Below are 23,609 nucleotides of genomic sequence, written 5' to 3'. Positions count from 1 at the left end.
GTTTCGTGTCATTCTTGAGGACCAATCAAAGCAAAGCGGTGTCTGGCGTTCAGGGGGCGAAGCGGGTGACGCGCTCCGACGGCCAGAAAAGTTCCACAGTGCACCTTTAGTAACGCCGGGGGGAATGTCAGCAGCATCTACATCTTCAACATAATAAAAGCATTTAATGTCCACGAGCTCGGCCTTTTCTGTCTGCTGCAGTGAGTCCAATCAGCTTGAATAAACAGTGCTATCTAGTGGCCTCGCGTTGCACACTTCACACTGCGTTTGTCCTTTAGCAATGAGTCACAAAGTCTGCAAGATGGGGGCTGCACCACCCTCATTTTGTCCTCCACAGCTCGCCATAGAAATGTGCTCAAGGCCGTTTACAGTTCCGCGTCTGGCCGTGCACAGAATGTTTCTTGGATGCTTTGGAGATAGACATGATTATGATTGTCTTTGTCCCTTAAATCAATCATGACACAATCGTTTAACTGAACAGATTGTACTGCTTTAGATGGAGAAGAGTCAAACTTATCAAACTTATCTGTACTCTTTCGATTCGATTTTTAAACTTATACGTACTTGAGTTAAATTCTTGTCGTGTAATTGTACTTTACTGAGAATTACACATCCCAATTAGTTTGCATAGTTGCGTATTTAGCCATGTACTTATACTTGAGAACACATTTTTAGTGCTTTTTCCCCACACTGTTTTGCAATACAGCAAATAGACACAAATTTAAACAAATAATACACTGCTATACACCGTTTTTAAAGGTGCACTGTGTAGCTTTTCAACCACTGACTTGTCTCCGTTGAGATATTATTGCATTTCTTTTAAAGTTCCAATATATGGCGATAACTTGTATATCTCCATAATTGAATAAAAGCGAGATAGTAGACACTTCGATGCCATTCTGTGGAACATTCCAGGCAATGTAATAAATAACATCAACTTTAATTTAGTCTTCTTGTCATATTCTCTAAACTTTTCAACATTTCAACAAGATAACTACATTTCCTAATTTACTGTCTTTAAGTAGAACAGTTTGTTGAATTCCCAACTAGAAAAATGACATAATGCACCTTTAAAGTAATTCATGTATTTCCTGTCTTTGCAGCTTTACAACTCTTATTTTATTGCTGATATGGTTTGAAATAAACTGCCAAAGAAAGTTGTAGTTTAACGTATTAAAGTACTTACTCCATTAGATTTATTCATTTTATATTAGTCACTCGGGCTGCAACTACTATTTTGTTCTGTCCAATTATCAAATAGATTGTAATAAGGCCAGAGAATGAGAGATTTTGACAAATTTAGTTCAAAATGAAGCCAAAGTGAGGCTGTGTGAGACCTTGCAGTGAAGTATATTTCCAGTGTGTGTCATAAAACCTTTGATCACGTGTCATGGAGCCCGTGTTAAGACCAGTTAACGACAAATTGACCACTCGATCGACTTATCCGTCACCAAACTACACGAGCGACTTACCCCGTTACATTTTGGGGTCCGCGTCTCGTCCTGTGCAAAGTCCGTCCCAATGAAACGCACGTCTTTTTGGTTTTGGACTGGCTTTATTGGGTGTATGTACAAACAAGCACATGCAGGCAGAGGACGGTGAGCGGACACTAGAGGGACACAACCTTATGCAATAGTTTCTTGGGGGCCGGAGAACGGGGACAGCTACAACAGGGGAGCACAATACCAAAGAGGAGGAGAAGAGGAAGAGTTATTTTTACACACTCTCTCACACACACACACACACACACACTCTCACACACTCACACACTCACACACGCCCACAGTGAAAGTGCAGGGTGTGCAGACGCCATTGCACTCGGCCCCATCGCTGCTGCTTTCACCCGGCAAAAACGTGACAATTAAAGTGCTCTTCCATTCAAGGTCAATAAATATCACATCCAATAAATTAACAGTTGTATTTCATATCTCACATTTGGAATATACACAAAAATAACTGTGTTTAGCTTTATCTACCTGCATTATCTAGTATTTTCTCGTCTTCTTTCAGTGACTATGAAGATGCTTGTTTTTTTTTCTGCTATTACGCTCAGGGTTTGGTTGCTACTTGACTGAATCTCATGCTACATCGACCATAACATGAGGAATCTTTGAAGAAGCTTAATTTTCCCTGATTTAAAATACATATTATTAACCTGATACGTAACGAGGTCCTCTTTTCTGTCTTCGTTAAAGCTCTTTAAGACAGACATTTCTGCGTTGGCTCTGTAGGTTTGGGTGAACGTGCACGCAAATGAATATGAACCAACCAAAAGCATAGTGTGCATAGTCCTTATGGCGTAATGGAATGACAATAAATGTAAGTCGTACTGCAGAACATTTCAGATGACGCCGGAAACAAGAGGGAATTCACTTTTATATTAGGGCTGAGAGGGGACGTCAGGTTTATTCGGTTAATCAATAATCGCCATGATTCAAGTCACATTATAATTGTAAGAATCCAAAAATAACAATCGTAGCCATTTCTAAAGCAAGATTAAGCATTTTTAGGTCGTTCGATAGCCCAAAATATAGAGCTAAATGTAATGAACTTATTTTATTTGGCTGTTTTTGTCACATTTAACTTTATTTTGTCTGTTCTGTTCAGTCACATGTTGGACGACGGGGATGAGAGAAAATTAAAGATTTGTTTTTCGACTCAATAATCGAGAATAAGTTCATGTTTTTCTCACAATAATCGTCATCATCAGTGCCAGCGCTGGGCCGTATCGTACTGCTCATGATATATTGTCATTTTTCATACGCTGAAGCTGATTTTTCTCATAGTTTGTGACTCTGGAGGTTCTGCAGATACTGAAAACACAAATACTGACGGGAAAAGGCAGAACTTATAACTATGACGTAAATATAATTAATTAAGTGAGTAGAAATCATGTAGACGGATGCATTTTGTCTCGCGTTACTTATATTGTTTTTATATATACGTTTATGCCTTGCACTAAAAATGTCTGATACGATATTCAGACGATATTTTATCCACGCGTCAGAAATGTGCTGAAATATGATTCAAGTATTCAAGCACAAAGCGTGAATGGATCAAAAAGCTCACTATTAAACGTGCAGAAATATCGCTTCATAGCTTTATTTTGAAGATTACACTAGACGTTTATTTTATTTTTAATCAGCCTTTTTTTGCTGCCAATTTTAATCACAGACGATAAACGCAATATATATATACATCTTCTGCCTCTGTTTTTACGTCCATGATTGAGTAGAACAACCACATCTCCACGGACAACACAAGCAGATGGCGTTACGAGTCACGTCTGTGGAGAGGCGAGCGCGCACACAGTAAAGACCGACACACCGCGCGGTACAAGTTACAGCCGCATGTTTTCTGACGCCTTTCCCACAGGGACAAAACCCGTAAAAGCTGCGCGCCGGTCCGTTTGTCGGGTGAAATGTTCCGCAGTAGAGCTTTGAAGCGGGCTCTTATGATCCGTAAACTCGCTCTAGATTCACTACATCACGTCCACCAGCTCACCGACATCACGATCTATGATAACGAGGCAAAGATGGAGGGGAAATGAGGCTATAGTAGTCAGGCAACGACGTTACAGACACGACCGCACGAGGGCTTTCCAACTTTATATAGTGCTTAACAAGAGCGAGCGGCGTTTTACAGGGCGTAAATTTAACCCACGCTGGACACGAGGGGGGGACCATTGGCTACAGATTGCTGTCGGCTCCTACGTGGGAGGGATGGACCTCTTTTTTTTTTATACGTCTGGCATTCGTTCAAAGCACTCGGCACATTACAAAGCATACAATGGAAGTTATGAGGAAAAATCTAATAATATGGCGCGATGGCGAACAAGATGGACGATAACTGTTTCCATACGTCAATATAATTCGCTTGTAAAGTTGCTGATAAAACGACTCCCTTTAAACGTGGTTGCGATTTTGAAGCTGCTTTCTGGTGACTATCTTGGTAAATAATGTTGTTGTTTTTTCGTAGTTATACTGTATATCTTATGTATATTCTATATATGTATATTTCTTTTTACAGTCAAATACAGGTCAAACACACATGAACCAGGCAATGGAATCAAGAGGTCACAACTGGCTGCGCTCACACTTTCAAAAATGGGGGCAAAACCTGGAACCGGACCCGGACCGAGACCGCGACCAAACCAGGACTAGAAGAACGCGACCAAACCCAGTCTACGTCGGGACTAAACCGGGACCTGACCGGGACCAAAGTGTGAACGCAGCCCGCGACTCGGAGTTCAAGATAACATTGATCAACACACTAACAATACGCTAGGTTTAGAAGTAGTTTACAAGGGGAAAGGCCCACTATTTCAGCCGTTCCAATGATTACTTTTGACTCCCGGACGCGGCGTGATTTGTGGGAGCCCGATACTGAAGAAGGATAATGTCTTTCAGCGCGACATGGAAGGAATTCAACTCGAGTGATCATCTCGCACCATCTGCTGCTCGCGTACTGCTAAAGCCCATTAGATTAATGTGACCAAACCGGATGGATCGTGATTGAAAAAAGCCCATATGTTTGTAACAGGAGAGCGGGGCCGCAGCCTGTTCTCGACGCGCATAAAACTTGGGACAGATGGTGTGATGCACTCAACTCAAACTCCGACCAAGCTGGCGTTTTCCATTTCCCTCACACATAGTGAGAACCTCTCAATCTTCACCTAAAATAAAGTCCACTCTCGTATTCGTTATTGATTGAAGTGTGGCGGCGGTCGGCGTCACATGATCAGAGAGGCGTAGCCGATGGGCACCAGGCCCTCGGCGTTTCCGCGTCGGCAGCGGATCCAGTCCTGGTCCACGCCTCCCAGAACCTGCAGCTCCTCGCCTTTGCTGAAGCTGAGCTCGGCGCCGCTGCCTCTGTGGTCGCACAGCGTTCGCACGGACCTGAGGGGAACGACAGAAGCGAGACGAGAGACGGTTAATGAGACGGTTGCGAAGGGGCCGTGGTGGCGCAAAGACATGCTCTGGGGATCGATTGGTTGGGGACAGCGGCTTGCACAAATGTTCAGTAACGCTGTGATTTGACCGTGTATCTGAGCCAAACTGCACTCGAAAGATGATAACTGCACAGGAGTTCACGCAAAAACGACTATTTGCACCGAAAATTACAAGAAAACGGTGTGTTTAAATGTAAAAAGTCAGATTAAACTCATGATTCACTCTCAAATCTTCAGCTGAGTCCATATCTTCTTTTTGCTACAGAGCTTGTATAAATCCTTACAATCTAACAAAAATAATTAATCGACTGGTGGAAAACAGACTAAAACCCCAATGTCCTACAGCCCTGATTGTACTTGAAAAGAGTGTTAAGTGTAAGGTTCAACGATTTTGGGGAGGAAAAACCTAATCGAACTGCATTTTATTTGTTTTTACAATAGATTTTTCAATTAAGGCGGAAACACCTTCAGGAGTATTTGTGCAAACACTGCAATACCAGCAACTATAACATGTTTAAAGATGTTGTTTTCAGTTAAATACGTTATATTTACTAAATGAAATAAGAGAAGAACCTTTTCTTTGTCCCACAGTCAGGAAATGATTGTCATGACGCACAGTTCGAGAAAAACAGGAAAATAGAAACATGCGATCAAAAATATTTAAAAAGATAGATATTAAAAATAAACTTTAATCCAACACGACACTGTGCAAGTAGAGAAAAAAATACAAGGCTACAACACAAGTACCGTATTTTCCGCACTATAAGGCACACTTAAAAGCCTTTAATTTTCTCCATAAACGACAGTGCGACTTATAATCCAGTGCGCCTTATGTATGGATTAATTCTGGTTGTGTTTACTGACCTCGAAGCGATTATGTGTGGTACACGTTTTGTTTATATATGACAAATTATCAAAAATAGACAATTCATTGACAGTGCGCCTTATATTCCAGTGTGCCTTATAGTGTAGAAAATACGGTATGTACAAAAACTGTCTGTGATGAATAAAACAGTTTTTTTAATGATTATTCACAACAAATGGACTTCAGTCATGTTCAGTAATGTTCACAATGCGCACGTGACCACCACTACTAAATAACCGCGACTTCTGCCGTTTCGCGATCACATTTCGAGCTCTAAAATAAGTGCTAGGTAAATCCGTTCATTTCAGCGGCGTGGCGGTCCGTACCTGAGCGGTCTGGGCTGGTCCGTCATCTCCTCGGCTTTAGCCTCTTCCCGCCGCTCGGCTGACGTTTCCTCCGGCGGCTCGCACACTTTCCTTAACACGGGAGCGGTGCTGCTGCTCACCATCCGGGTCAGCACCGTCACGCCAGGGGCCAACCACTGAGAGGGCCGCCTACAGGCAACACAGTAAATACTGAGCGGATGTGGGGGTAAAATGTGCCTGTTGAATGCGACCTTTTGGAGAACTGGCACATGTAAGAGTATTTGTGATGGACACCAAATATTGACTTGTGTTTGAGGATAAATCTTGACGCTGGGGCTGGAGTAAAGACATGTCCTGTGCATCGATTAGTAAAAAGCTGTCAAAATGATGAAGCGTTTCAATGGTCGGACCAAAATATCTGACCCAAACTGCACTCACAACCAAAGGCTTTTAGAAATAGCTATTTGAACAAAACGATATGAGTAAATTGGCTATTCACATGTTAAAAAAGGCAGAACAAACTCACAATTTACTCCTGAATCAGTAAAACAATTACTAATAAACACTTTTCCTTGACTTTATGTTTGTGTTACAATGAGGAAAGTGTGTTTCTTGCACCTTAAAGATATAGTATTTGTATCATCATATTTAATCATAAAGTAGAATAACCGATGTGTACATGAGATTTGCGTGGTTTTCTATTGATTTATTTTTTTGCTTTTTAATGATTTAGTCTTTTATTCATGGCAAGATTTTTATTGTACCTGTGCTATATTTTTAATCCATTTTAGTCTGAAATTGTGCTTATTGTGTCGCTTTGGAGACGTTTTGTTGGTAAAAATGCGCAGCATAAATAAAGATGGATTGAATGGGATGGATTGCAGCAAAGTATAAATCAAGACTTTATGCCAACCACAGTAACCCAGCACTACACTAGTCACTTTAATGACTTCAGAACTAAATTGAGAGACTGATTTTTACATTTCACTTGATTCATATTATTTTTTATATACTCTGACTTAACTAAAATATAAAAAAAAAGATTCTGATGCTGACAAAGTAGTGAAAAATAAGTCTAAATCTCTATTAAAGACATCCTTTTTTAACTCAAAATGAGCTATAATGTATTTTGTCATGACATTATTGTTCCATACTTCATCTTGCACAACAATGATGGTGGTGGTTGTTTGTGACGTGCTTTACAAACAAACTCGACCTTGATAAATCATTTGTAGCTGTATCATTGGACAAACCTGGCAGGAGCTGGATGAGCACCAGGACTGGTTAAGGCTCTCGGGGCCCCAAACAGACGGTCCAGACCCCAGGGCATCTGCACGACGCCACTGCTGCTGCTGCTGCTGCTGCTGCTGCTGCTGCTGCTGCTGCTGCTGCTGAGCGGGACAAAGTCACTGTGACGCTGGAGATGTTCTGTCTTTAACTCGTCCTTCTTGGCTGCGGCCAGACTCAGCTCGGACAGGTTCTGGCTGAGTCGGCCTCCCCAGCGAACCATCACGTCCCAACCCTGCTGCATCACCTGCAAACAGGGCGGGGCGTTATAACCTGCTCCGCGGCTTCGAATAATGACGTTAATACAATGTCTGACTGCGCCAAAACTATAAGTGGACAAGCTCTGACACAGATCAAGACCAGGGGTGTGCAAAAATATCAAAGTATTAATATATTTATTGTCATACTAAATCTGGTGCTGCTGTATCAATATCTATCACCATGCGTATTATTATTATTATGTTTCTGAAAGTGTTACAATTGTCTTTTGGTTTAGAATTTGTTTTAGTTTAGTTAAGATTTTTATGTTTAGAGAAAGGAAACTTTACATTTAACATATTCATGGTTTTGACCATTTAAATGTGTGTATTTTATTTTCACATTAAGTTTGTGCAGTTATTGGTTAAAAAAGAAATACTGTTGGTAAAATGAATTTGGTTCTCACAAAAATAGTGATATTTTGTAGAACAGCATGTGCAATACCTCAATTATCATATCATGAGCCATGTATTATAAATCCTATTGAATCATGAGGCTCAAGACTCTTCTAAAACTATCCAAATTTAATCTATTTTTTGTATAATTTATTTCAGTATCGATGCTTGTTTTAATGGGTATAGTTTCGATACTAGTTTTAGCATTCATTAGTATTTGGGTAACAATTTATTTGACAGTCATAGTGCGATGGTTTCCTTCTGGAGGTGATTTTCGGACAGGAATTATTTATTTTAATTTAGGCCTACAAATAATCATATATTAGAGTTGCAACAAACAATTATTTTCAAAGTCGATTAGTCAATTATCTTTTTTAAATAGATTATCAACCAAATAAAAGGTGAAATATGGTGACTGAAGGCTTCCAAATAGATAGTGTATTATTAATCTGAAATGTCACGTGTCACGTGTTTTAGAGTCTGTATAGTCCAGATAACGATTACGATTATCAAACTACAGCTACTATTATTTTTTATAGTCAACTAGTCACTATGATATACAATACAACACAATCTCCATGAAATGTCTTAATTTTATCAGAAGTTTCATACAAAGTCCCTATCCCCATTGTTTCGATGGGACTAATAGTAACATGAGCGTAATACAAGGCATAAAAAGCAATATGACGCTCCAAAAAGATGAATTTGGTCTTCTTTAACTCTGGATACGTTTATGTATTCACTCAAACGCTTACCTGTCCCGCCTGTTGTGCCAGACTGTCCTCGTCCATGTCCGGAGGAGGCAGAGCGCTGATCTCCTTCTCCTTCACCCACCGCAGCTGAGGACTGGTCTCCAACAGGTCCTCGTCCCTCGCCGCGCCGCTCTCCGTCTTCTGATGCGACGCAGAACCGGCCCCACCCCCTCCGCTCCCGCCGTCCCCTTCGGAGAGCGACTCCATGTATTTACCCTTGGGTTCCGTCATCTCGCGGGGCCGATTTGCGTCGCCGGGGATCTTCTGGCCGTGCGGGTCGACGCGGTGGTGCTGGAAGAGCAGGTCCAGGTTAAAGGTCAGCAGGCCCAGCGGCTGGAGCACCAGCAGCAGCTCCTCGAAGTGAGAGTGGCAGGCGCTCAGAGACAGGCGCATGAACGATGAGGGGTGATAATACGTCTCCAGGACATCTGCAGCGGGAAAGCACAAGGGAAGGACATGGTTATTGATGGAAAGTATGAAAATGCGATCAGATATGACAGAGGCTGTATCTAGTGATGTCATGATTGTTTGGTTCATCGATAAACGTTGAGGTGTGAAACATATCAAAGCATTAATAACATTGCCATTGATGTTTTAGAGATACTGTGTGCGAAACTAGAATATCGAGTATATCGTTTATGATTAAAACTATTAAAAAGGACACAACTGATACAATCGAGGACAATTATCATTTTGACAGACTCATGGATGGACAAAATATGTGCCGTAATTTGCTCTCTCTGGTTTTATGTGTTTAGAAAATTAAAAAAAAGACAAAAAAAGACAAAAAGCATCTAGTGTAATCTTCCAAACAACTGTATAAAGTTATATTTTTGCACTTTTCTGGTTAATTTTATGATCCATTTCTGTTTTGTGCGCGATATTTGAAGACATTTACTGACACGTTTTAGCACAGTAAATATCAGTACAGCACAAACTGTCATCTGAATTTAATGCACAAAAACATTATTTAATTTTAGTTTTTGAAAAATACTGTGAACATTTTAGAAGCAAAATTAAGTCATTTTACACTCCAAAAAAGTACACACGTTAAGTACTCTTTTATCTTATATATATAGATCACAATAACTTGATAAACTAATAAACTATTGTATTATTCAGCAATGTCTTAAAACTGTCCACAAGGTTTTAGACAACGGGAATAAAGATATTAGATCAAATTAGACATCAAATTCAGAGTTTTATAGTGGTATAAGGCAGGACTTTAAAAATATGTGAAACTTGTTTTTGTTTTGTGGATTCGCTGGAGTTTTTTCACCTCATAAAGACATTGAATTCTATACTTGGGGATAATGAGTCTGTAAATATGCAAATGTTGTCACTTCCTGTTCATCATCCCTATAATCACAAAAATCAAATATATATCTAAATCCCGAAATAGCATTGGTTAATGAAGACAATCAAACACAACGTACCACTGCTGGTGTGAAGGTGGGACAGCCAGAAGTCCAGGCTCTTGATGCTGAAACACAAAGAGGAAGGTTCAGCCACTGGGGCAGGTACGTTTTACATCGCGCTGAGCAGCAGAAGCACGGGACTTACTTAAGTAGGCCAAGGATAAACGCATTGAAGCGATGTTTGCTCTGCTTGAGCTGAGGCAGATCTCCGACTCGGGCTTGTAGGGTGAAAAGAGCTTGCGTTTTAGAGCCTGGATAAACGAGAGAAGAGAGATTTGTACCACCGAAGCGGCAAATCATTTCTAAAATACTTTGCAAGGGAAAGCTAATCAATAGCCGCTTCCTGTTTACTTTATTCAGCGTTTTAGACGGCGCATTGATTGAAGTGTGAGAAAATGTCTCAATCCAAGAACCAGTGTTATTACGGCGAGCGTAAATCTATTCAATAATGTGTGCAATAACAATAGAATTCAATAATGCTATGAGTCCGTCTGACTAATTACTGCTGAAGCATCTGCGTACCTGGCCTGGTGGAGGCTTGGACCAGGCTCCAGGCTGAGTTTGGCCTTCTGCCTGCAATTAGGTCACTCTGGTGGGGTTTGAGGCCGTCAGTCAGCAGGCTGTGCAGGGCGGGGCACAAGCACTGCAGCACCAGGCGGCCCAGAGATGGATTTACAGTGCTGTCTCCAGATAAGGCCTGATCCAAAAGAGAGGAGACAGATCAGCGATGCAGATGAAGGGTTAAGTTTAACTAATAACTTACTGTAATGAAAACGTGTCATTACTAAATACTAAAAAATCAAAGACAATTTCAATACTAAGGAATAAGCTTGATACTTGATACTTCTATTTTGATACCAAACTGAGAATACAAATTACCTTTTTTTTTAGACAATAAACTGCCTTTTCTTTGTGTTACCATGAGGTTTTACACTATTTCTGCCAAAGCTCAAGATCAGTCAGGAAAGGTCAGAGTTCTTCCTGTTTATGTGACTTTTTGAGACCCTTGACAGTGACATTCTGAGTGATCAGCAGCAGACTCACCTTCTGCACTACGGTCCGAGACGAGCTAAATTGTGCCACGATGGCTTCCACTGCCACGCTGACTGCGCTGACCAGAGCTAAAGGGGAAAAACAACAATTCATGGTTTACCGTTTCCAGCCCGTAAAAGCTATAACGTGACCAGTGGAGCGAGCGGACAGTTACCTCTCTTCTCCTGCAGACACTGAGGGGACAGGCCCGGCCCTCTCGCTGGAGGCCGGACATCACGGGCCATCCAGGCCTCGCCTCTGTGCACGGAGCCAGCGAACGACACACTGCGGACAGCTGACCCACAGAGAACAGCGTGAGAGTAATTAAACACGAGGAGCACGTAACACTCTGTTTATATGTGAAAGCAGTAAAGCAATGAAGCACTATTAGCACTATTAGCACTATTAGCACTATTAGCAGATGGCAGACATGACATACATATTTGAAACTGTTGACTGAACGTCTGGAAACTGCAGCATTTTCTGTGAGCGTTTAGCAAACTTAAAAACACTTCATGGGTTTGGGAGGGAGTCATAATATATATGCCAACACTTGAGTTAAACCAATATATTTATATAACAGTGTTATATAAATGCTGACACAAAATGACTGAACTGCACATACACAGAAGACACTCTTGTAGCTATGGATTAAAAAAGAAAACGTGCAATAATGTGGAACCAAAATGTGACTGACACAAGGATGACACAATGAAAAGTATGATTGACAAAAGACAGATACAGATGCTTCGTTTATCAAAGTTCTTTGCTGAATTGAAAGAACAGAAATCTGATTTTGAAAACCTGTGGTAAGTCGGGCTACATTATGTGTAATGCAAAATGTCAATAATGCAATATATACATATAACGCAATAATCAATGTTGCAACATAATGAACATATAAAATATCACCAAGTTTTATTAATGGTTTTCCTTATTCAGTCTAAATTACACTTGATTTGATGAAGTTTTGTCTCCCTCTCAAAAAATATATTCAAGTAACACAATGATCTTGATATTTCAGTTCTTAACAGTAATATTTCCAATCACTAAAACTGTAGGGCTGGTGCGATAGTGACCAGAAATGATTTAAAAACATTTGAACATCTCTAAACACATTAGTTGAGCTTTAGGTATCAGACAAATAAAACTCCCCACTAAAGTGCAGACATATCACTTATAGCCTTATTCGGTTGGTTTACTACATAGTTTTTTGATACATTGCCCACCTCTACGTTCAGCCCTATTAGGAATTGATTTTTAATCCAGAAACAATTTTCTTTCTTTCAAAGCTGCAAATACCTTGTGTTTAACAGTGGCCGACATTCAGGAGCCATCAAGGACAGACAAAGACGCACATGCACAAACAAGATGTCTGACCAAGAAAAAGAGCTCCAGATTTAGAAGAGGAGAATAATAGAGAGAGAAGTCTTACTCGCCACATGTCGCGGCTCCTGGTAGAGTTTGGGGGGCAGAGGAGGGGTTGCCCTGGGCGGGACGGGAGGGTACAGACTGGGGTAGTACAGGGGCGCAGCCAGGGCGGGGAGCGTGTGCGAGCGGGGGAACAGCGGGGAACTAAGGCCCGACAGCGGGGCACCGGGGGGAGGGAAGCCGGAGCGCCGAGGCGGGGAAAGGGCACCTATGGGCGACAGGCGAGGAGGGGCGCCACGGTGGAGGGGGCAGTTTTTCGGGTGGTACAGGTAAAAGGCCGGAACAGGGGGGAGCTCTTTCGAAGCCTTATCTATCCGCGAGATGTGCCGTTTTCCCGATTCGCCGGATCTGCTGCCGTGCTTCATAACCACGTCGATGTTCTTGTACGGCGTCGGCGCGGCGGGCGTGCTCTGGGCGCTCTGCAGGAGTGAACCGCCGCAGTGCAACGAGTCAAAGTCACACACAGACTCGACGCCGTGCCTGTGCCCGCGTGCCAATCGCGCACTCTCCAGCTCGCGATCGCCGTAATCGCAAATCGAATCGACGGCCAACCCGTCCGCCGATAACGCGCTCGCGCCAGCGCCGTACTCGCGTCTGTAAGTGCGGGCCGGACCGGGCGCGTCACCCCAGCCACCCATGTGCGGTGGAATTTCTGCCGCCTCGCTTCGTCCTACGGCGGCGTGAGGTCGGGCGTCTAGAAAGGGGTTATTAGCGTTGGGATAGAGGGGTTGGTCAGCGGCGTGGAGGAAGTAGGGAAGGGAGGAGCGGGCCAGGGGCGGAAGGGGCGAGGAGGCTGCAAATTTGGATAAAGCAAATTTGTACAAAGCAGGGGGCGAGGAGGCACAGGCGGAATGGGAGAAGCACACAGATCGGAGTCATGGAGAGAATGTACACGTTGAATTAGGATGGATGGGTGAGAGAAATAAGGATTTGTCAAATGGATGGAAAAAGGGGGAGAAAAAAGATGGAAAGTTTTAGTGTGAATGTATTCCAGAACACTCTAGAAAAACAGTTCAAATGCACGAGACAGGTTTTCATGTGGAAAAATACAGGAATTAGCACTGGGTTCTAAAAAAGAATCCCACGTTCTACTGTGTGTCATCATTTAGAGGTGGGCGAATTACTGCCAAATTTAATATCTCTATATTTTTTTTGTAATTTAGTGATTTATTCAGGCGATTTTACGTCAGTCCAAAAGAAATGTGTCAAAACGTGTCTTTAAACGTATTAGTTGAGGTTCAAATGTGAAATGTCGCTCAAATGAATCACAAAAGTGCATAAATATCACCGTTTACCTTTGTTTGAAAGTTTACATCCGAACTTTTAATTTCAATTTTTCTTTTAAATCATGGAGCATTTTTTTTAAACTATAAACAATACATTTAATAGTCAAATTTTGCATATTTTCAAACTGACATTCATTAATCATCTCATCTAAATATTAATGTATTTCCCACCTCTATCATCAATACACTAAATTATATAAAAATACAGGGACAATTTACGCAAAAGGAACACATTTTTTTTGTCAGTTCAAACATTTATTTAACCAAAATAAAGCTTATGTCATATATAACTATAACTATGGCTGCCTGTGTCTAACAAGGAAGTAAAAGGGTTAAATATAATAATGTAAAGTTTACTTGAGTGAAAAGCGTTGTCTGTCAGATGCACTCTAAACATAGGCAGTGTGTGGGATTCTATTACACATAATATCCCAGTCTTATGACCATAATAAGTCATACTAAATAAAAATATATAAACTTTAATACAAATTGCTCAAGCCAAGTCTAATACATGCACAGTTAATCATTTTTTCTTTTAAACTTGTGATTAAAAACCTTGCTATGACAAATGAATGACAAAAATAGTGTCGTCAAAGCGATTCATTTTATGTGCGATGGTTTGGCCCTGGAGCAAAGCCACTAAAAACATGAATTACAACATGATAATACGTCTACACTGTCTCTACAAGTTAACGTTTGACAGTACATAAAGAATTGTTTTAAATAGACAGATCCTCATTCTTCTGTTAGTTAAATATTATGACTTTTTAGCAGCTATAATACATAAATACACTGTTAAAAACCCTCCTGAAACTCTGCAGTGCTTGTCACACTCTTAATCCTGATTGTCTGCATATAGTTTTAGTTTGCTATGCCTGGACTGTGCTTTCCTTTCCCAGTGCAGCAGCAGCAGCAGCAGCAGCAGCAGCAGAGGCATTACAGTTCAGTTCAAGGTAATGCTGAGTCAGTGAGTGAGAGAGAGAGAGACCATGTTGGCTCAATCATTGCTTCTGTCTTAAAACACGAGCCGAGTGCCATTCGCTGGACAATAAACAGCTGCTCTGTCCATCCTGAAGTGTGCATTATTTAGGTCACAAAACGAGCTCAAACGTGTCCATACCTGAGTGAGTTTTGCAGCAGTGTAATAAGGACAGTTCAAGGCACTTCCTGTTGTTACTACTTTGCAGCAATTGGCCTCTGCACAAAGACCTGCCCCTTTGGTTCTTTAAAGCGACACACGAGCGAGCGGGCGGGTGAGTGAGGCTGTCGCAATCGTTACTAGGGGCTGTCACTAACGGTTATTCTAGTCGTCGACAAGCCAAACGTTTATTTCTATTGTACACTGAGGCGTTTTAAATATATTATCAACTGAATAAAGGTTGAAATGCGGCGACTGATGACTGAAGAAAGAGAATATTAACAAATAAAGTGTGTAATTGATTTAAATAATGCCACTGTTTTGGTTATTAAAGGGTAATTTCAGATGTTTTTTGGGGGGTGTTGTTTTCAGACAATGACAACGATTATCAGAACACGATTACTATTATTTTTTATAGTCGACTAGCCACAATTAGTCGATTAATGCAGCGTTAATCGTAATTACTATAACAACATAAGATTTTTTTGTGGCTTAACATCTATCTTGTGAACTTTTTTTTTTATAGAGTTTGAAGTTCAGTAACGTTTGAGCTGTATAAAGTTTAAATGTGCAGTAGTACGTATGTAACTTTCTTCTAAATACTCTTACATTTACTAAAGATGATCTCACTTTAGAGTTTTGCCAGTTTTATGAAGTAGTTTCAATATTATCGCTCATACATTTCATTACTGTTGCAGGTCGCATTTAACAACATAAAGCCGACGTTTTTTTTTTTTTTTTTTCATCTTAGAAGTGGTTAAATTGCAATCACATTTGGGATTGAAAGCATGTGATTCACAGACTGAGAGTGTTGACTTGTGCATACATCCTCGGTCTCTCCGTTGTGCTGCAAAGTAACTCGATCTCGTCGCTCTGGGGAGCTAGGGCGGGGTGAGGAGAGAGGATGAACTCTAAAAGGACATACGCCTCCTTTACACTACAAGACAAGACGAGTAGAACTAAGAGGAACTCAATTCTGGAAAGAGAGCTGCTTTAAAAGAGAGTTTATTTACCAAGCTAAAACCAAAATGAGTTACCATAAAAAACGTGCACTTCTTTCTTTATTTCTTTATGATACTGTCAAAAACAAATACCTTGATATTTTCTGGGTCAGTATCAGTTAAAATGTTTTCAATCCATCAGAAATGCTAAAACGTGTCATTAAACATCTTGGTTAAAGTTCAATATTGCTCACAAAATGCCTGTATATTACATTTAAAAACGTAAAAGTGCATAAATATATCACTTACTACACTTTCTATTTCAAACCTAACTCTTACTCTTACTTGTTCTCATTTCTATTTTCCTGCTTCTTTGTCCATTTTAAAAGCAACTATTTCAACATTTGCTCGCGGACGCCCGCCTCTAATGCCAGACTGGCAGCTTCCCAGACCGTCCTCTCATATTACACTCTATCTCTCGTCACGTTAGCATCACCGTAGCTTCTCTCCAACACAAGAGGCCGCTCGCTTCAGGCTCTTCTTCCTCTGAACAATGTGCGCCGCGTTCAGCTCGTCATCACTGAGCCATTGCGGTGCATCATCCTCTGACTCACATCATCCCACTTCTTTACTGCTCCCTTGTCCAATAAAAAGTGTCTTTCCCAAAGTAAACCTGACTAAAAATATATGTGCTTCACGGAAACAAACAATATTGGTTTATGTCTTTACCCGTGTCTCTCCTTTAACTAGCCACCTGAGAATTTGGTGTTATAACCAAGCTGGAAGTGGGATTACACACAGTAAAAATAGGTAATAAAAATCTACCACTACTTTTGAATCTTGATCACAATTACTGCTCCAGCAAATTACAAAAAACAACAACTACTATGTTAAGTTTAGTTTGGAATGTTATGAGTGCTAATTCTGCCCCTCAAACCTGGAGCAAAATCGTTAGCTGAATCTACACTTGCCTTTAAAACGTAATGTCATCCTGATAATTAAATACATAAATAAGCCAATACTTCTGTGACATCCTGACAACGCATAAATAATAGTTTCAAATTATTATGATTCAGATTATTACACAAAAAGCCATCTATATATGCTGTATTATTTCCTTGTTTTTATTGCTATCATTGTCTGTAGTTCATTTTGTGTATTTTGTTAAAGGTGCGTAACTTTTCACTTTTGTGTCAGCCACGTGCTTGTTTCCATAGAGATCTTATTGTTTTGCGTGCATGTTCAATATTATGGCATTGAACATCCATCATGCTGTTACGGGTGCTTTTATTGAAAAACTGCATTCTTAAAACTGTGGTAATTTAATTTAGATATTGAAATGTGTATAACTAGCTTGCTAGCGCTCCTAAAACCCGAAGCACAGCCAATCAGAGTGCTGCTTCCAGGTTGCCAAGACATAAAATACAGTAGTCGATGCAGGCGGCCCGCAGTGGTCACAAAGTGCTTCGTTTATGACATGCTCTTTGGGGGAAAACCAAAAACAATTTCAAATTTAGAATTCAGTGTTAAAATGGGTGTTGCGCCAAAAAAAACATAAAAAGAACCACAAAAGTGCAGGAATATCACTCGACCCTTGTTTGGGAGACGTTAATTTATTCATTTATTTATTCATTGATCCTCTCTTTCTGCAGTAATTTATAATCATTTCAATTATAGACGATACAATTGATACTTTCATTTTTCATATCTCCAGAATAACAATTGCGTTTTCATTACATATTTTACATAGTGCGCCTCATTAATTTGTAATAGTAATTTTGTCCGTATATGAAATGTTGAATGATGCAAAATGTGCAATCGAACTCAGAACACACGTCTGATACTCACCTGACGTTCTCATCAATTCGGTGGCTCGTTCCCCGTCGGCTTGACCTCTCACCTCCACCTCTCCGTCGCCGCCCTCCTCGATCTTCTCGTCGTCATGCTCCCACTGCGTGCCCAGGTTCCACAAGCTGCTGTCGCTGACCGAGTACCCGAGCTTATTCTGCGACGGGCACAGCTTGGCCTTTCCGCTCTCCTCTTCGGCCCGTTGCAGCATTTCCTGCAGCGCGGCCATTGACGTGAGCGCGGGCGGCGGCTGCATGAACAGGGCCTGCGCTTGGGACGTGTACTCCCACTGCGTCCCGTCCCCCACCTTGTCCCGCCTCCATTTCAGGTTGTACAGTAGGTCCGGGTCGGGCGTTACGATACTGGGGTCCGGATCAGGGTCCGTGATGACTCTGGTCAGCGGCGAACTGGACTTGCGATTTCGAAGCTCTTTGAAAGTCGTGATTTTCGGCCCGGAACTAGAGGACGAAGACTCCGATGATGAAGAATTGGATTTCTTTGGAGTTTCTACAGCTCGTTTTCTCAACTCGAAGTGAGAGGCTCTGGGCGGAGTGTCTGCATCGGGCGTGAAGGCGATGAGCCAATCGAAGCGCTCGGGTCGCGCAGAGTTGGCTCGAAGGGTGCTCAATTTTGGAATGGCGCTCGAGGGTATGGGAGGTAGAGGCCGTGGCGGGGGAGGAGGAGGAGGTGAACTTGGTCTCTGGGAGGAGTGACGTAGCATCTCGTAGTCGTCTTCTTTTGAACTGTTTGTATTGCTCGGGCCAGTGCTGTAATACGGTGCCGACATGTACGCGGTGTTCCTCCTCCGCCTTCTCGCCATTTCACTAAACGACGTGGTTTTTTGGGTTTCTTTTCTCTCCTCTTTATTCTCGCCATCCCCAGATTTGACATCTAATATACTCCTGTAGCATAAACTATCGATAAGCCCGTTGTCAGATTGCTTGTCTTCCTCGCCATCTTCTATTGCGAAGTCGCATCTGGACATAATGTTGTCTTCTTCATCCTCTAAGCCTGCCACGCAGTTACCAAGCTCCGGGCTGATTTTGAGGAGCTCCGCTTGGGTCAACCCGGCCAGCATCAGTAATTTCCGGATCTCTACGTCCAGCGCGTGGAAGGAGGGCGGAGGGGGAAGCGCTGGGGGAGGCGGGATGCCGGGGGGAGATGAAGAGGATATGGAAATAACAGGGGGAGGAGGCAGAGGCGGAGGGCGCGTGGTCGGCGGCGGCAAAGAGTCCGGCGACTTTTCCTGTTCGGCCAGAAGAGCGGCGCGTCGCTGTGCCTCTTTTCGCGCCAGGTGACGGGTGCGAGGGGGTGGGATGGGCGGGGTTGGGGTGGGGATGGTTGGGGACGGCGCCGTGTAGAGGGTGAGGTACGGGACGGGCTTCGAGACGGGTAAAGGCGGTATAGACGGCGGCGTAAGAGGCGTCGACCTTTCGCATCTGAAGGTGGTGAAAGTTGGCGACGTGGTGTGGAGAGAGAAGGTGGAGAGTGGCGTCGGCGAAGAGGCGACGGAGGCGGGCTCCCTGCTTATGTTGATGTACGTGTGGAGATCGGAGGTCACGCTGGCATGGCGGACCGGCGGTTTGGGCGGGGCTTCGGTGATCGGCGAAGGGGTGAGTGAATCGGGCGCTAGCGGGTCTTCGCAGTCTGACGGAGCGGTCAGGTCCACCCCGGCGTCAGAGAATTCTTGCGAGTCCTGCATTTTTCCTTTGGGATTTTTGTACAACTTCCAGTGAATATCTATATTTCCCATTTCATCCATGATGTCAGAGAGATCCTGCTCCTCCAAGTCGCTCAGATCGAATCCTTTCTCGTGCAATTTGGCGATGTAGGCCAGTTTCACCTCCCGGTTTACCTTCTCCAAGCGATCCAAGTGATCTATGCGATCCCTGAGCACGTCCCAATGTTGCTCCCCTTCCAGATCCCAGCGCGCTACTTGGATCACCTGACTGAAGCGCTCCATTTTCCCAAACTCGCCCACAGATTCTAGGAAGTCCAGCAAGCTTAGTTTCATTTCCGAATCCTCTTTTATTCCTAAATAATCGGGGGAGTCAAGGGCAGAGGGGTATCCTTCATCGGGGGAGGAAGGAGAGGCGGATGACAAGTAGAAAGGGTTGCGAGAAGGCGGGAGAGACGGAAGAGAGCGCGCCGGAGGCTTGGATTCGGGCGCATTTTGAGGGGAATAGACCTTGGGAGACAACATGAACGACATATTATCTTTATCGTTGGATGAGCTCATCGAGTATGAATGATCCGCACTGTCCGAGTCCAGGTCGGAGCACGAGCTGATGGAAGTGGACGACGAGGACGTGGAGGAGGTGAGGGAGAAGTCGAGGAGGGAAGGGGGACAGTCGCAGCAGGACGGGACCAAAGTATCGTCATCGTCGTCTTCGTCATCCCCATAATGATCCGGCTCTTCTTCCTCGTCAATATCGATATCGCCACTGCTGTCGTCGTCCTCGTCCTCATCTACTTTAATGGAGTTATTGGAAATGTCCAGTTCGTCGTTGCTTTCGTTGTTATTTTCCAAACTGGCAGCTGCAGAAGCGGTGTTGTCCTTCTGCGGCTCTTCCAACGCTAGTTCAGGCTGTTCCTCTTTTGCTCTCATCTCCTCCTGCTTTTGGAATAACGGACCAGGAGGAGCCGGGAGTTGCATCTGCTGTCGGAGCGAGATGGTGTTGTTATTATTGTGGTTATGGTTGAACATGCTGTTGTTGTCCTGAGGGGAGCGGCCGTCGCAGCACAGGCACGGCAAACTGGGCTCGTTGCAATTTGGGTCGAGGGGGAGGAGCGAGGGAAGAGCCGGAGGAGGAGCAGGTGAAGGCGCCAGTCGGCTCGCCGCAGACACCCGTGTACTTTTGAATTTAGGTTTGACGGCTTTGAAGTTGGCTGAGGCCGGTTTTTGTGCGATGGCTTTGGGTTGGTACAGGGGAGCGCGCGGCTGTGCTCCCACTCGCGTCCTGGGCGAGGCGACGGGCGCTTTGGTGACCCGGCGAGCGGCGGGGTTGGGGATCGTGTTCATGTTTTTGTCCTCCTTGGGCAGGGCGGGTGCGTGCGGCTTTGGCACCGTGCGTTTGGTGGCGTCAAAGCGGCGAGGTTTCGGGGGCTGAGAGGACGACTGCATTGTGGGGGTTTCAGGATTCTAGGGATACAGTTCAGTTTGCTATAGAAACGGTGGTTGTACAAGCTGGAAGGGCCCAAACTATGACAAGACGGTCACATCTTGGCTTCAGTCCCGAGTTCCTGCAACATCAAAAAGAACCACAGAGAATAAAGAGTGTGTTATTGATTTTACATTAAAGCAGAGTCGTTTAAGGTTAACTGTTTGTACTCACTTGCTTCGGCTATTTCAAAATAATATATAAGTAGATAGAGCTCTGGATTGTGTCGACTCGCGTCATGTTTAACCACTTGAAGATGCTAAATACTGGGTTTCACTACTGCAACAAACGAAACTGGCTCTCGATTTGACAGAAATGTGCTCTTTTGAAATGAAAAGGACAGATTTTATATATTCAGTCATAAATTAGTCTTGATTTATACTTGGTTTTGTCAATGCTAAGCTTTTGTTTTGACAGAGTCTGACCAGTAAATTAAATCATGAACGTTTAGCTTCAATAGAACAGAAATTATGTCATAAAGAATATACAAATATGGAAACAACATCAATATCACAGTCCTTAACAGTCATATCGTGTGTCACAATCGTTTCCAATCCAGTGTAGCCCTGCCTAATGTAGCCATAACTCAAAAGTATTGTGACATTATAATGTGATAAAGGTTTTACTGACCCAGCATCTTGTATTTGTTCCATGGCTCTTTTGTTTGCTATATTTTAGTGTTTCATCGGCACGTCTGACCAGCAATTCTTTTCTGTTCGATCAAAAGTTCTGTAAACCATGACAAAAGGCATATACTAAAACATGCTGTAAACATTCAAGCAAAGATTCAAGCATTACATAAAAAGTGACTCTCAAATGAACCACAAAAGTGTAGAAATATCTCTTTATTATCCATCCATCCATCCATTTTCTACCGCTTGTTCCCTTTCGGGGTCGCGGGTGACTGGAGCCTATCCCAGTGACTTCGGGCCTTAGGCGGGGTACATCCTGGACAGTGGCCAACTCGTCACAGGGCCAACACAGAGACATAGACATTACAGACAGTTCACGCTCACATTCATTCACTAGGGCCAATTTAGAGTCACCAATCTTACCTAACACATGCATGTCTTTGGACGGTGGGAGGAAGCCGGAGAACCCGGAGAGAACCCACGGTAACACGGGGAGAACATGCAGACTCCACCCAGAGAGATCATATCTCTTTATTAGTTCTAGTTATTTTGGGATCCATTTAAAAAACTTTTATTTGAGATGATACATTGATATTCTAATTTTGCACATCTCTAAAATATAAAATTCCCTCCTTTACCATGGAACCTTGTCAACCAAGACAGTCAAACTATTTAATTTACTTCCTTATTTAATCAATACTAAAAATACTGAATACAGCCTAACAACACACACAGGGGTCAGGGTCAAATGAAGTGATCAATAAGAATATCATTATATACCACTTTATATGCAGCCAACCCTGTGTCTTTGCCCATCATCTGCCATGTTCTGCATCACTGGGCTCTAGATATGCATGAGTTCTACACAAGTCCCTCAGCCTCCATCTGTATCACAAGCCAATCCAGGGAAAATGACAAGAAATGAGCCTTTTGAAGAGGACATTTCTACACCTACTGCAGCCAGTGTCCAGTCCAGCTTGAACTGGAGCATGAAATGATCGGACGGCTGCACTGTGCCTGCTTCTTTGCCTTTTTACCATCCCATCATCATGCACTGAAGGTTAGCGCTCCAAGGCTGCTCTGCACATCACCGGAATAAGAACGATCTCGGGCCTTGACAACTCAACACAACGCGTTTGTTTTCCCTGACTCCAAATCATTGCACTTGACCACCGGGGTTTTACCTCTGTCTGTGGATGTAGCGGGTCGTTATCGATCGCACGAGCCTGGCGGAGGCTGGGAGGATGCAAAAGAGGACGCGGAGGAGGAGGAGGGGGTCCCTGAGTAGCTGCATCGGTCCGTACCAGGCCTTTAATCGCGTCAAATTAGCCAGAAATGAACCAGTACAGAGGCAGACGTCAAGATGCATGTGATAAGAACGCGTTTTATAGCCAAACCCGTATTTTCTCACATCTTTTACATCCCACACGAGCCTATCACCCCAAGGGCCCCGGTCAAACGATGAGATTCGGCGTGAATATGTGTCAAATCACACATCTTCATCTTCAAGTCGTCACGGAGAATAGAAATAACAGGTTAAATACTCACAGACAGACGAGGGAGAGGAGAGATGCTGCTCTTCATCTTCTCGTCGGATGCACGAACATCTCTTCAGGCTGAACCTCCCGAATAGCAGCGGCTCTCGGCGTTTCTCGCGAGACTTCCCGCCCCATCGCCTGTAGCGCCACCTTCACCCACACGGTTGATCCGGCCTGTGCCAGCCGCGCCTCATGTAACGGGACGCCTGCAGCTGAGGGCTCATCATGGTGCAGTCCATCACACTTGGAAGACAGGCACTGCTTTTGTTCTTTAAAACCATAATATAATATAATACATCCATGTTTAAAACGCGTCTCACTTAATGTGCTTTTTTTACTGTTTCTCCAAAGATTTTCAGCATCTTTCTGCA

The 23,609-nt window shown here is 43.1% G+C and overlaps 1 protein-coding gene across 1 annotated transcript; it reads right to left on the bottom strand.

Annotated features, from left to right (window-relative positions):
• Positions 1 to 1,535: 1,535 nt before the first annotated feature.
• On the bottom strand, positions 1,536 to 23,377 carry rusc1 (RUN and SH3 domain containing 1). Its single transcript, XM_072461661.1, has 12 exons — positions 23,249 to 23,377; positions 17,908 to 21,150; positions 11,439 to 11,558; positions 11,276 to 11,352; positions 10,754 to 10,928; positions 10,377 to 10,482; positions 10,250 to 10,296; positions 8,817 to 9,241; positions 7,375 to 7,655; positions 6,143 to 6,310; positions 1,759 to 4,898; positions 1,536 to 1,727 (listed from the first exon to the last, which is right to left on the bottom strand). Exons 2-11 carry the CDS (start codon positions 21,029 to 21,031, stop codon positions 4,733 to 4,735), a joined length of 4,689 nt encoding a protein of 1,562 aa, XP_072317762.1. The 5' UTR covers positions 21,032 to 21,150; positions 23,249 to 23,377; the 3' UTR covers positions 1,536 to 1,727; positions 1,759 to 4,732.
• Between the last annotated feature and the right edge of the window lie 232 nt (positions 23,378 to 23,609).

The sequence above is a fragment of the Eucyclogobius newberryi genome, unplaced genomic scaffold (assembly GCF_026437365.1).
Source record: "Eucyclogobius newberryi isolate DKJ021-1_F unplaced genomic scaffold, fEucNew1.0.hap1 SCAF_3, whole genome shotgun sequence".
NCBI lineage: Eukaryota > Metazoa > Chordata > Actinopteri > Gobiiformes > Gobiidae > Eucyclogobius > Eucyclogobius newberryi.
This window is presented reverse-complemented; position numbering and strand designations above follow the sequence as displayed.